Source organism: Ctenopharyngodon idella, chromosome 10, assembly GCF_019924925.1.
Source record: "Ctenopharyngodon idella isolate HZGC_01 chromosome 10, HZGC01, whole genome shotgun sequence".
In the NCBI taxonomy this organism is placed as follows: Eukaryota; Metazoa; Chordata; class Actinopteri; order Cypriniformes; family Xenocyprididae; genus Ctenopharyngodon; species Ctenopharyngodon idella.
The window spans coordinates 1298156-1313443 of NC_067229.1; the positions used below are offsets into that span (position 1 = coordinate 1298156).

General features: G+C 39.4%; 1 protein-coding gene and 1 long non-coding RNA gene across 6 annotated transcripts in view; one reads left to right on the forward strand and one right to left on the reverse strand.

Moving 5' to 3' along the window:
- Positions 1-5882, reverse strand: part of LOC127521174 (uncharacterized) — a 53875-nt gene extending 47993 nt beyond the window's left edge. The window contains exons 1-2 of the long non-coding RNA XR_007932299.1: positions 5735-5882; positions 5567-5650 (exon numbers count right to left, since the gene is read on the reverse strand). This is a non-coding gene — a long non-coding RNA (uncharacterized LOC127521174). The remainder of the gene's footprint in view (positions 1-5566; positions 5651-5734) is intronic.
- LOC127521138 (zinc finger protein 239-like) overlaps positions 1-15288 on the forward strand; it is a 107532-nt gene that overhangs the window by 13156 nt on the left and 79088 nt on the right. The window contains exons 1-2 of one of the 5 annotated variants that reach the window (XM_051910120.1): positions 5940-6080; positions 12608-14102. The exons of 1 other annotated variant lie outside the window; for it this stretch is intronic. In XM_051910120.1, the coding sequence (XP_051766080.1) occupies positions 12613-13788 (1176 nt within the window). In that variant the 5' untranslated portion in view covers positions 5940-6080; positions 12608-12612 and the 3' untranslated portion in view covers positions 13789-14102. Of the gene's footprint in view, positions 1-967; positions 1105-5939; positions 6081-10120; positions 10314-12607; positions 15245-15288 lie in introns of those variants that run through there. 3 more of the 5 variants (XM_051910119.1, XM_051910110.1, XM_051910111.1) reach the window with 3 other exon arrangements.

Genomic DNA, 15288 nt, shown 5'->3' on the forward strand with positions numbered 1-15288 from the left:
TCTGTTGTTCAAGAGTGGCTTGACACAAGGAATGCGACAGCTGAAACCCATGTCTTGCATACGTCTGTGCGTAGTGGTTCTTGAAGCACTGACTCCAGCTGCAGTCCACTCTTTGTGAATCTCCCCCACAGTTTTGAATGGGTTTTGTTTCACAATCCTCTCCAGGGTGCGGTTATCCCTATTGCTTGTACACTTTTTTTCTACCACATCTTTTCCTTCCCTTCGCCTCTCTATTAATGTGCTTGGACACAGAGCTCTGTGAACAGCCAGCCTCTTTTGCAATGATCTTTTGTGTCTTGCCCTCCTTGTGCAAGGTGTCAATGGTTGTCTTTTGGACAACTGTCAAGTCAGCAGTCTTCCCCATGATTGTGTAGCCTACAGAACTAGACTGAGAGACCATTTAAAGGCCTTTGCAGGTGTTTTGAGTTAATTAGCTGATTAGAGTGTGGCACCAGGTGTCTTCAATATTTAACCTTTTCACAATTCTAATTTTCTGAGATACTGAATTTTGGAATTTTCCTTAGCTGTCAGTTATAATCATCAAAATCAAAAGAAATAAACATTTGAAATATATCAGTCTGTGTGTAATGAATGAATATAATATACAAGTTTCACTTTTTGAATGGAATTAGTGAAATAAATCAACTTTTTGATGATATTCTAATTATATGACCAGCACCTGTATATTTGATATCTGTTAATTGTTGTGCCACTACTGCTTATTTTTCTATAATTATCTGCCTATATTTTAATAAAGTATGATAGTATGTAGGTGTAAAGTATGTGGATGAAATTCTTAGAAATAAAAATGTAAGTATAAAACACTTTACCATAAATTTACTTAAAAGTTACTTTATTAGATAGATGGGTAGACAGGCATAATATGGATAGATAGATAAACATAAATACTTAAAATGTGTGAAATGGTATAAAAACAAACTCAGTGATTTCTTCTTGATTTTGTCAGATCTGCTCCTCCTCCTTCAGTGAAGCTCCTCCCACTGCAATTCACCAATAAATGCTGGAATATTCCCATCAGCCTACAAGTGAAGACGAGCATCAAACCATCAGGAAGAGCTGAAATCTGCAAAGACAGAGTTTATTGAAGGACAGTGAGAACATGAGAGATCCAGAACACTGCAGAATGAAACACACTGAAGAACAAAGAGGTTGGTGTTTATTCCTGATTCTTCATTAATGAGGCTGAAGGACAAAATACTCCCCTTTGAATTCTGTGGTTTAATGTATCAGGACATAAAATAAAATCATCTGGTCCTTGGCAGGTCTTAAAATTATGTAAATACACTGCAGCCATGGAAACATTTGGATTCATGCCGAATGAGAGAGGTACAAGAGCCCATAGATTTAAGCTTTGTATTCTGTTTTGCGATATGGTCACCTTTTTTTTTTTTTGCGATTTTTAACAATACTCCCATTAGTTATTCCACTGGACATGCAATCTCTTGTTTCTTTTTCCAAATCTTCACTCACGTCTCACCCATTTTTGCCATGGATTGTAATTTTTTCTTCCTTTCGTTTGCTTTTAAAGGGATAGGTCACACGAAAATTAAAAATCTTTCAGTAATTACCCTCCGTTTCAAACCTGTAACCCTTAAGACTTTCGTTCATCTTCGAACCACAAATGAAGATCTTTTTAATAAATTCTGAGAGCATTCTGTCCCTTCATAGACAGCCTGATTGCTTTATATGATGAACAGATTTAATTTATGCTTTTATGCACATATAAACATTAATTAGTGAACAAACAGAAGCTCAAACCTAATTGACGTTCAGAAACAAACATCTTGTGGAAACTCAAACGTGCTGTGCTACGCACGAAAATGAACCTCATTGGTTCTTGCTGAAGCTTAACTGGCTGCGTAACACGAAAATGAACCTCATTGGTTCTTGCAGAAGCTCAAGTGTCCTACATAACATGAGAATGAACCTCATTGGTTCTTACGGAAGCTCAAATGTGCTGCGCAACACAAGAATTAACCTTGTTGGTTCTTGCTGAAGCTCAAACTTGCTGTTAAGTTAAACTTATATTTAAAGGATTAGTTCGCTTTGAATTTACTTTAAATTTTCCCCATGGTTTACTCACCCTCAAGCTGTCCTAAGTGTATATGACTTTCTTCTTTCAGACGAATAAAATCAGAGTTATATTAATGATCATCTTGATGCTCCTAAGCTTTATAATGGCAGTGCATGGAAACCACCTATTTGAAATTCAAATAAGTGCATCCATCTATCCTAAACATACTCTACATGGCTCTGGGGGGTTAATAAAGGCCTTGTGAAGTAAAGCAATGCATTTGTGTAAGAAAAATATCCATATTTAACACATTATAAAGTAAAATAACTAGCTTCTGCCAGGCCGCCTTCCGTATTCAACTTACAAAAAAAGCGTAACTGAAGTGTAAATGTGATTAATTAGATCAATTAATTAATCGCTTGACAGCCCTACATTTTATTTCTGTTTCAGATGTGGTGCTGAAGAATGAAGACAATGAAGAGGAGAAATATCATATCAAAACTGAAGAAAAAACTTGCTCTCAGACTGGGAGTACTATTTCTTTACTGAAAAGAAGAGACAAGAAATGTTTCACCTGCCTTCAGTGTGGAAGAAGTTTCACAGACACAAAGACTTTGAAGATTCACATGAGGATCCACACTGGAGAGAAACCGTTCACATGCGGTCAGTGTGGAAAGAGTTTTAGACAACAAGTTCACCTTAAGACACACATGAAAATCCACACTGGAGAGAAACCTTTTACATGTGATGAGTGTGGGAAGAGTTTCACACACAAAAGGAGTTTTGAGGTTCACATGAGGATCCACACTGGAGAGAAACCGTTCACATGCAATCAGTGTGGGAAGAGTTTTAGACAACAAGTTCACCTTAAGGAACACATGAAAATCCACACTGGAGAGAAACCGTTCACATGTGATCAGTGTGGGAAGAGTTTCACACACAAAAAGAATCTCAAGGATCACATGATGATCCACACTGGAGAGAAACCATTCACATGTGATCAGTGTGGAAAGAGTTTTGCCCATCAAGGACACCTTAAGGAGCACATGAACATCCATACTGGAGAGAAACTGCACAAATGTGATCAATGTGGAAAAACATTTTTGTGGGCTTCAGGCCTGAAGATGCACATCACAGTTCATTCAGAGGAGAAACCACATTCATGTTCTTTGTGTGGAAAAAGTTTTTATCATCTGCAGAATTTAAAAGTTCATCAGAAAATACATACTGGTGAAAAAGTTCATGTGTGCTTTGAGTGTGGGAAGAGTTTTATTACTACAAAAGATTTGAATCGGCACCAGAGAATACACACTGGAGAGAAACCTTACAAGTGTTCACACTGCGACAAGAGATTCAGTCAATCAGTACATCTGAAAACACATGAAAGGATCCACACTGGAGAGAAACCTTACAAGTGTTCACACTGCAACCAGAGATTCAGTGATTCAGGAACGCTTAAAAAACATGAGAGGATCCACACTGGAGAGAAACCTTACATGTGTTCACACTGTGACAAGAGATTCATTGATTCCGGAGCCCTAAATAAACATGAGAGGATCCACACTGGAGAGAAACCTTACAAGTGTTCACACTGTGACAAGAGATTCAGTGATTCCGGAGCCCTGAAAACACATGAGATGATCCACACTGGAGAGAAGCTGTATCACTGCACTGCATGTGGGAAGAGTTTCATTCGTTCATTTTCTCTACGCAGACATACAAAAAACAATCACAGTAAGTAGTTCATCTTCAGATCTAGCACTTTCAAGTGTGAAGCCACATCTTCACCAAATGTGACACAATTACCCAATTTCCACCTAGGTAGTTTGAGTGCTGGTTCAGAACCAGAGCCTAGTTTCAAATCAGTCTTTTGACACCCAAAGCACCAGCTCTGAACCAGGAAAAGTGGTTCGTAATTACCACCAAAACATTGCTGGTCTAGAAGTAAGAACCGCTTGTGTCAGGGGCTGGGGACGGGGTTACCGTGACCAACAAGAAGAACAGAAACTTGTGACAGCAGCTAATCGAGCTAATAGCAGCTCGATTGTAATCTCCGTCTAAACAAATTATAGCGAGCTGCACGAACATGTTGGATTCGCCATGGTTGGATGCTGATGTAGGTTCGCAAAGCTATGTGCATCAATAGAAACAAAACGTCCGCCATTGTTGATGGAAGTCTTGTTCAAGATGCATCGGAGCTACGCGGACCAATTGGCGTGTGACATCGGAGTGCCACGGGAGTGTTTGTAGGGCATATGACTCCTTGTGCTTTTGGATTTCTCACAAGGTGTTTTGAAGTCATGCGCCGATTTGTCTGTGAGAAGCTGATGCATCTTGAACAAGCTTGGTGTGTTTGTTTGTCGCTGCTGGGAAAGATAAGACATATACAGTGACGTAAAACCTGGCTCTGTGCTGGCTCTCTAGTCCGTGGAAAGGCAAATTGGTTCTTATAAGGCTCGTCAGTTGAACCAACTCCGAACTGGCAATAGCACTAGCTCTGAACAAGCACCCGGTTCATGATGGTGGAAAAGGGGTAAATAATACCATTGAGCAATAAAATCTCTTCAATCTGACGGTACATTTACAAGTCAACGATGGACTAAAATTTTTCCTTTGCGTTTTTGCACATACAGATGACAATGATCTCAAAACGACCCTGTTTTCAAAATTATTTAGTGTAGCTGTTGTCTACTTACATTTTACTCTGATTTATTTAAAATGGAACTTTTTTTACTTTTATTTCAGACGTGATGCTGAAGAATGAGGAGAGTGAAGAGGAGGAGAAACATGTCAAAACTGGAGAAAAAACTTGCCCAGAGACTGAAAGTATTTCTTTACTGAAAAGAAGAGACAAGAAATGTTTCACTTGCCGTCAGTGTGGAAAGAGTTTCACATACAAAAAGAATCTTAAGGATCACATGAGGATCCACACCGGAGAGAAACCGTTCACATGCGATCAGTGTGGAAAGAGTTTCACACACAAAAAGAGTTTCAAGGTTCACATGATGATCCACACTGGCGAGAAACCGTTCACATGTGACCAGTGTGGAAAGAGTTTTAGACAACAGGTTCACCTTAAGGCCCACATGAATATCCATACTGGAGAGAAACCGCACACATGTGATCAATGTGGGAAGAGTTTCACATACAAAAAGAGTCTAAATGTTCACTTGAGGATCCACACTGGAGAGAAACCGTTCACATGTGATCAGTGTGGAAAGAGTTTTAGACAACAGGTTCACCTTAAGGACCACATGAACATCCACACTGGAGAGAAAATGCATGAATGTGATCAATGTGGCAAAACATTTTTTTGGGCTTCAGGCCTGAAGATCCACCTGAAAGTTCATTCACAGGAGAAACCACATTCATGTTCTTTGTGTGGAAAGAGTTTTTCACATCTGCAGAATTTAAAAGTTCATCAGAAAATACATACTGGTGAAAAAGCTTATGTGTGCTTTGAGTGTGGGAAGTCTTTTATTACAACTGAAGATTTGAAACGGCACCAGAGAATACACACTGGAGAGAAACCTTACAAATGTTCACACTGCGACAAGAGATTCAATCGGTCAGGAGCCCTGAAAACACACGAGAGGATCCACACTGGAGAGAAACCTTACAAGTGTTCACACTGCGACAAGAGATTCAATCGGTCAGGAGCCCTGAAAACACACGAGAGGATCCACACTGGAGAGAAACCTTACAAGTGTTCACACTGCAACAAGAGATTCAGTCGGTCAGGAGACCTGAAAACACATGAGAGGATCCACACTGGAGAGAAACCTTACAAGTGTTCACACTGCGATCAGAGATTCAATCAGTCAGGACATCTGAAAACACATGAGAGGATCCACACTGGGGAGAATCCATATCACTTCAGTGCATGTGGGAAGAGTTTCACTCAGTAATCTTCTCTACATAATCATATAAAAAGCAATCACAGTAATTAGTTCATCTTCAGATCCAGCACTTTCAAGGGTGAAGCCGCATCCTCATCAAATGTGACAATAATATTGTCAAGCAACAAAATCCCTTCAATATAAGGGTATGTTTACACAACAACAATGTACTAAAAAAGGAAAAGTATTTCAGATGCTTTTGATTTAGGACAGATTTGACTTACTTTACCTAAGCTGAGAATAATCAAAGTAAGGTAAAAGGTGTTTAAAAATATATGCACCATAAAACAGTATGGGCATGATGGCCACCCAGTTTTCGCTTATCTAAATTAATAGCTTAAATTTACAAAATGAGCCTACAATAGAAGAAATAAGACTTTTCAATGAAAATGAAGGTCCATGTTTGATTAAAAAAAAATTGTTAATGAAATCAAATGAATGTTTAATGAAATTAGAAAATACTTAAAGGGTTAGTTCACCCAAAAATGAAAATTCTGTCATTAATTACTCACCTTCATGTTGTTCCAAACCCCTCAGACTTTCGTTCATATTCGAACCACAAATAAAGATCTTTTTGATAAAATCTAGACAGCTACACTACTACCATTTTGACGTTTCTCAATTCTTACTTCTCAAGCGGGAAGTCCATGTGATGTATTTTACACATTAGGGCTGTCACAATATCAGATTTTTTACCTCTGTTATCATGGCCAAAAGAATTCACAGTAATGATATCATGATATCTGTAGAAAACTTATCAGTCAAATTCATCTTTACCTTACTTGGTGTTTTGCTTTCTTTTGTGTTTAGCCAATGAATCAAACTATTGTATTCAACAATTACAACAATTGAGATTCTTGCTTTAGAGAATAACCAGGAGAGAGAAAATACTGCCAAGTTCAACAGACATAAATTAAATTTTTATAATAAAATTTATTTAAAAGTCTTTATGGACTTTGCTTTGTGCGTTGGTGCGCAGTCATGTTGGAACGGGAAGGGGCCATCCCCAAACTGTTCCCACAAAGTTGGGAGCATGAAATTGTCCAAAATGTCTTGGTATGCTGAAGCATTAAGAGTTCCTTTCACTGGAACTAAGGGGCCAAGCCCAACCCCTGAAAAACAACCCCACACCATAATCCCCCTCCACCAAACTTTATACTTGGCACAATGCAGTCAGGCAAGTACCGTTCTCCTGGCAACCGCCAAACCCAGACTCGTCCATCGGATTGCCAGACAGAGAAGTGTGATTCGTCACTCCAGAGAACATGTCTCCACTGCTCTAGAGTCCAGTGGCGGCGTGCTTTACACCACTGCATCCGACACTTTGCATTGCACTTGGTGATGTAAGGCTTGGAAGCAGCTGCTCTGCCATGGAAACCCATTCCACGAAGCTCTCTACACACTGTCCTTGAGCTAATTTGAAGGCCACACGAAGTTTGGAGGTCTGTAGCTATTGACTCTGCAGAAAGTTGGCGACTTCTGCGCACTGTGCACCTCAGCATGCGCTGACCCCGCTCTGTGATTTTACGTGGCTTACCACTTCGTGGGTGAGGTGCTGTTGTTCCCAATTGTTTCCACTTTATGATACCACTAACAGTTGACCGTGGAAGATTTAGAAGTGAGGAAATTTCACGAATGGACTTACTGCACAGGTGGCAAACCTCTCACGGTACCACACCATAATTCACTGAGCTCCTGAGAGCGACCCATTCTTTCACAAATGTTTGTAGAAGCAGTCTGCATGCCTAGGTGCTTGATTTTATACGATTGTGGCCATGGAAGTGATTGGAACACCTGAATTCAATGATTTGGAGGGGTGTCCCAATACTTTTGGCAATATAGTGTACAATAATCTATACGTTTTTATCCAAATGACCACACTTTTGGACTAAAAGCCTAATTAATGTAACATTTCTCGTTTCAGGACTAGTAAAATAATTGCAACTTACTCTCTGTACAGTGGCGAAATCCGCAGAATGATAAATGCGGATGTGGGTGAACAGGATGCTGGTATTATCGCCCCCATTTGTGGTCACTGTTGATCGGCAAGTCCTGCAGACTGGGGTGTCTATCGAGTCATTTTCTTTAAATCCAAAAACTCCCATAATGCCGAGCTTACTTTTTGGAGTGTGGGTAGAGCCTCTCCTCTGTCTTGTTGGACAACACGATTTTGGATGGCAGTAGTAGCTGCGCACTGAGTCTTCTGTTTTATGACAGATGGCAGAGTTAAGGTGCAATACCACCACCTATTGTACTTGCCACTGGATTATTTACGTGCCAAATTATTATATATGCAGTACTGTCGCAAGGGCTGTGCCAAGTGTGCGACTGCACAGGGCATCGCACCAAAGTAAAGTGAGAGCTGACTTCATGATGATGTAAAGCCAGTAGTTAAAATTCATGTTTTTGTTCTTCGAAATACTATAATAGTTAAAAGACATAGCTAAAAGTGAGACTGTGTATTGTGACTGTATTCTGCTTGTTAAAAATGTGTTACGCAGTAACTTACATTATTGCTCTGAGCGTGTGCATGTCGAGTGTAGACTACTCTATCTCTAGACGTTTCAAACTTTTTTTTAATCCAAAAATTTCAAAAAGCAACGAAATTGTCAGACATTCATTTAGTGCATGTTCACAGAGGAAAACAAATGAAAAACAGCGCTGGTTGTTCTCTCGATACTGTATGTTTGTTTACTGACTAATTTAGAACAGAATTTAAGCGTCAAAAATATTGTGCGCAGTTCAGTTACACAGTTGTTAAACTAATTATACAAAGCAAAGCAAATTTTTCTTAAATATCCACAATACAAACAACAAAATGTTGGACATTGCAGCAACAGTAGACCCCCATTACTATAGCAACCCCCCCGGGCCTCGCACACCAAGTTCACACAGGGCCTCGCACCCCCCTTGCGACGGACCTGCATATATGTACTTTTCGTTTGAAATATTATGGTTAGTGCCAATACCAGTATATTGTCACACCCTTAATTAACATGATATTGATATTTCATGTTTTAAATATCATGGTTATCATCAATACCACTTTATCGCAACACCCCGACTCCATATACTACCTCCCCTTTGGGTAGGATGTGGTCTCCGTGGTGTTCTTTCTCCCATCTGGGAAAATGAGTGCTTCCTCAACGTTCTGGTCTGTGTCAGCTGCTGATATTTCCTGGGGGAAAAAAAAAATTTAAGAAAAGAAAAGGTCAAGGTAGTCCAGCTGAAGCGACCTACTCCCATTTTAAGTACTGTCCTTCAGTCCCCGAGCGGTATGAAGGACTATACTGCTTGCATGGAGTGTTGGGTAGGTTACAATGCTGTGAGTGCATTTGTAACTTGGCATGCTAACGCTTGCCGACATGTGCCCCATCTAACCTCGTAACTAAGTTCAGTGCCGTGGCATTTTCCATAGGGACCCCTAGTGTTGTTATTCGACACTATGTTGAGATGACAGATACGGAATGTCTCGGTTAATAATAATAATAATAATAATTTGTTACATTTATATAGCGCTTTTCTGGGTACTCAAAGCGCTTTACATATGGAAGGGGGAATCTCCTCAACCACCACCAATATGCAGCATCCACCTGGATGATGCGACAGCAGCCATATTGTGCCAGAACGCCCACCACACACCAGCTTATTGATGGAGAGGAGACAGTGTGATGAAGCCAGTCAGAATATAGGGATGATTAGGAGGACATGATGGATAGAGGCCAATGGGCAAATTTGGCCAGGATGTCGGGGTTACACCCCTACTCTTTTCGAAGGGCATCCTGGGATTTTTAATGAGCACAGAGAGTCAGGACCTCGGTTTAACGTCTCATCTGAAGGACGTTGCTTTTTTTTTGACGGTATAGTGTCCCTGTCACTATACTGAGGCGTTAGGACCCACACAGACCACAGGGTGCTCCCTGCTGGCCTCACTAACACCTCTTCCAGCAGCAACCTAGTTTTTCCCAGGAGGTCTCCCATCCAGGTACTAACCAGGCTCAGCCCTGCTTAGCTTCAGTGGGCAACCAGTCTTGGGCTACAGGGTGATATGGCTGCTGGCATGTTGTAACTTTACAACACGTGGTGTCCCTCCTGCCACAGAGCTGAACCATCTGCTGAATGACACAAACTAATACAAACTTGTCTGGAGTGGTGCACGCTGCTCTTTTATGCCCATATGACAGGGTTGGCTTGCAAATTCCACTCGCCAACTCTCATTGGCCATTTCTGAATTCTCAGAGATGATTGGGGTTCCCAAGTACAACCCCTAGTGTTGTCATTCAACACTATGTCTCGTTCCCTCCATCAGGAAATGCTTACAACAGTAACAGAGAGGTTTCCTGCCTCATTCAGTCAGCGTGTTTGTTGTGTCTTCTGAGGTGAGTTAAGTTGTTCAGATATTTTGTGTATTTACACATCCTTAAAATGCACAGTTTAAGCAACATTCAACAAGGTTATTTCTAAATAGTTTTCATCGGATAAAGCACATTATATGCACCTTTTCTGGAGACTGATTTAGTTCAACAGGAAATGAACATCAGAGGAAAATGTTGAAGCAAATTCAGACCTGAATGAGTTTGTGTAATTTTTAAAAAAAGTTGGTGTGATTCATTTTTAGAATGATAATGGTAGTTTTTATTGAATGTGGCGTGATTTTAAAGACCTCAAAGTTTGATCTGTGAGGGGATTTCATGGGGATAGAAACATTGCTCTGTCAAGCTTTTTAACATTGCAATAAATTAATGATCTTAATAATTTATTGCTGTGAACGTAGTAATTAGAAACTGTATTTGGAGTCATATGGACATTCAGTTATGGACAGTTAATGAGAGAAAGCAGAAAATCGAAACTGTAAATATGGGTATTTGTGTTTTTGTTGTGGTTTGTATGTATTATCCATGTCAGATGTGATAAATAATATTCTTATCTTTTAAATATGCACAAAACCTTTTTGTTCAGGAATCCGAAGAAGAGGCTGTAACACTTTTAAGAAAGATATTTTTAAGATGTTCTTTGTTGTTCAATACTATCTTTTAGCTTTGCAACAGACCGCTTTTTCGGTTTTATTCTATTGAGATGCTTTGCTATCTTGCAAGTCAATAGAGATATCTGTCTCATTTGTTTCCACTTTTACTTTGTATTTGCTTCTCCAAATATTAAACTTGTTTATGGCAAAAGTGACATGATTCATTTAATCAATTTTCTCTAATATGATTGTTTCTTCATGTGTGTACAGCAGTTCTCTGTTACTAGGTAAAAACAAATTTGGATTTCAACTTGGTGCTCATGTCATGAGGTTAAATACATAGTTCAGTCATGAAACTCTAGATGGCGCTGGCTGATGGGTCCTTAACGCAAGCTGATACTAATTACAGCATTAACTACTTGGCACAAGCTGATTGGTCCATGTCAGTTCTGTAGCCAATGAGCTTGTTGCTCACACATTTAAATGGCTGGTTATATTCACTATAGCAGTTTGCAGCGCACTTCAGAGTTCCTCTAAAACCCTCCACCTTCCCCAGCACCACCTGTATAGATCTGCTATGGGTTATTTATATATGTTATTTGTGCAGCAGCACTATGTTTTGCTCGCAGCAGCATATCAGCGCATGTATTGACAGTAGCAAGTTCCTGTACTTGCTCTGCAGCAGCAGCAATAATCTACAACAACAGCAATAATCTACAGCAGCAGCAGCGTAGCAGATCTATTCCGCCTAGACCAAATACATTAACATTGTCATATCCATTACCATGCTAAAAATCTTCAGGGGAAAGGCGTTTTTGAAATATTATATATGAAAGAGTCATTGAGATTCAACCAATTCATTCAAATTGCTGATTCATTCAGGAACAGATCATTTGACTGTCTTAATGAGTGACTCATTGAATCTTTCATTCAACCGACTTGTTCAAAAGGATTTTTTGGGATGTGCTGGAGTAGACTTTACAGAGTGCTCACCTCTTGCATTGTCAATACAAGATCTCGACCAAAAAATGATGCACCTCTTAATGGAAATATCACAAGAGGTGCATCAGATTTTAGTCAAGATCTTGTATTGACAATGCAAGAGGTGAGCACTCTACTCCAGCACATCCCAAAGACTTTCACCGAGGTTAAGGTCTGGACTCAGAAGTGCCAATTCATGTGTAAAATGATTCTTCATGCACCCTCCCAACCATTCTTTCACAATTTTAACCCTGATGAATCTTGGCATTGTCATCTTGGAATATGGCCATGATACGACTTCCTACATGGTTGTTTAAGAAATGAAAAGCTACACACTCCATCTTTTAGGGTTAAAAGAACCATTGCCAAACATGTAAAATGCAAGAAACATAATAATAACAGCAATAATGATACAGTCATAGACTCTCTAGTATTTGCCTATTTAAATCCACACAGCGATTTTTTTTTTTTTTTTTTTTTTTTTTTTTGGCCAGGCAATGTATGTTAGATAATTGTGGAGTTCATCAAACATAATAGTTTTCACTAGAGAAATATTTGTGGCTATAATGCTTTAAAAATTATAACTGGAAGATCATTGTACCTCATTTTATAAAAATGCATCAAAAAGATCATAATTTTGTGTAGCCTTTGTTAGCTTTCACTTCATATTTCTGTTTTTTTTTTTTATGGTTCAGTTATAATGTAACTTTTTTACTATCATTTCAGGCCTGATGGAGGAGAATGAGGAGAGCGAAGAGAACAAGCTTCATGATGTCAAAACTGGAAAAAAAACTTTCTCACAGACTGAAAGTGTTTCTTTACTGAAAAGAAGAAACAAGAAATGTTTCACCTGCCTTCAGTGTGGAAAGAGATTATCATACAAAAAGAGTCTCAATATTCACATGATGATCCACACTGGAGAGAAACCGTTCACATGTGATCAGTGTGGGAAGAGTTTTAGAAAAAAAGATCACCTTAAGGTACACATGATCATCCACACTGGAGAGAAGCGTCACAAATGTGATCAGTGTGGCAAAACATTTTTGAGGGCCTCAGACCTGAAGAGCCACCTGAAAGTTCATTCACAGGAGAAACCACATTCATGTTCTTTGTGTGGAAAGAGATTTTTAGTGCTGCAAGGTTTAAAAAAACATCAGAAAATACATACTGGTGTAAGAGAACATATGTGCTTCGAGTGTGAAAAGACTTTTATTACAGCTGGACATTTGAAACGGCACCAGATGATCCACACTGGAGAGAAACCTTACATGTGTTTACACTGCGAGAAGAGATTCAATGATTCAGGATCCCTGAGAAAACATGAGAGGATCCACACTGGAGAGAAACCTTACAAGTGTTCACACTGCGACAAAAGATTTAAAAAATTAGCGCATCTGAAAAACCACAAGAGGACCCACACTGGAGAGAAACCTTACAAGTGTTCACACTGTGAAAAGAGATTCAGTGAGTCAGGATCCCTGAAAAAACACAAGAGGATCCACACTGGAGAGAAACCTTACAAGTGTTCACACTGTGACGAGAGTTTCAGTCGGTCAGATTATCTGATAAGACATGAGAGGATCCACACTGGAGAGAAACCTTACAAGTGTTCACACTGCGACAAGAGATTCAGACAGTCAGAACATCTGAAAACACACGAGAGGATCCACACTGGAGAGAAACCGTATCACTGCACTCTATGTGGGAAAAAGTTTCACTCAATCATCTTCTCTACACAGTCATACAAAAAAACACATAAAGTAAGGCAACATCTCAGTGAGTTGCAAAAGACAATATCTAAAAGTTTTATTCTTGTATATCAGGGGTCGGCAACCTATGGCACGTGGAGGGGTAATCGCTGGCATGTGAGCAAAACCGAGAGAGGTGTTTCTATTTCATTCAGATAAAATACCTTGTAACCTGCATACAGATCTACATTTTGAGGTAAGCCAGGCAAACAGGGCGGAGCAGGTGGAGCAGGAAGGGCTGAAGACCACCTCAGCGATGCTGGAGACCCCCACAGCAGTGCAGATGGGCATGAGGACCACCACGGCGGAGCAGATGACCACCGCAGCTGAGTAGATGTGCTTGAAAACCCCCATGGCGGAGCTGAAGGCCACCACAGCAGGGCAGATGGGCTTGAAGACCGCCACGGCAGATCTGGTGGAACTAGAGGCCAACAAAGCTGATCAGGCAAAACTGAAACACAAGGCACAGAGAGGTTAGTGCTGGCCACAAGGGCTGTGCCAAAACAATCAGGTAGTTTGAGGGTGTCCACCATGGACATAACTGGGCCAGCAGACTCTCTGGTTAACCCAGTGTTTCTCAAACCTGTCCTGGAGGACCCCCAGCCCTGCACATTTTGTATGTCTCCCTAATCTATCACACCTGATTCAACTCATGAGCTCATTAGTAGAGATGGCAATACCTGAAATGGGTGTGTCAGATGTAGCGAGACATACAAAATATGCAGGGCTGGGGGTCCTCCAGGACAGGTTTGAGAAACACTGGGTTAACAGGAAATTTATGTACGAACTCTTTGTTCGTGTTGAGGCAGACAGGCAGTTCATGTCCAACCTCTGCAGTTGCATCGAGACAACCAGGAAGATTAGATACAACCTCTGCGGTTAACTGAATTTAATAATTTGGGCTCTGTTGTTAATTGTAACCTTTAATATTATAGTAATGTGTAAGGAATGGCTCCTACATAGTTTACAGCATTAGCTGAGATAGGTTTTTTTTTATCATTTAAGAAAATTTTTAAATATAATTGAATTTATTTAAACACAGAGGCACAATTTGTTTAAAAAAAAAAAAAAGTTTACTAAAAAAAGGAATTTTATGTTTATTGGATCTGTACATTTGCTCTTAAAGTAACAGTAGCTTAATATACCTGCTGCTGTCTGTGTCATTAATGTTAATCAAACATGAAAAGTCAAAATCACTTTCTGCTCTTGTCTGAATAACTTTTGTAATTTAATTGTTAATTATTATTATTTCTTACCTGAATACTTTTAGACCTACCTGTTTATTTCATTTGTATCTTTATTCTGTTGTATTAATTTGTGCTACTGCTTGTAATTTATTTGTTCTTATTTTATTACTGACTGTTTACTCGTCTTTTTTTGTAAATTCAATTTAAAGTTTGAAATCAGGCTTGTGCTGTGTGTAAGCTATTGTGCAACAAAAAATGCCCTATTACAATATAAAAAACAAAAATGCATTGCATTATCAAACATTTAGGTAATTATCATTTTTTTTGAAAGACTTATAAAAAACTGAACTGTTATGATTGCTTTTCCGTGTTTCAAATTTCATGATTAATAAAGCCTTTAACTGTCTGATAAATTATTTTACACACTACACATGACTTAGATTGAATTTTTGTTAACATTTTACTTTTTGTT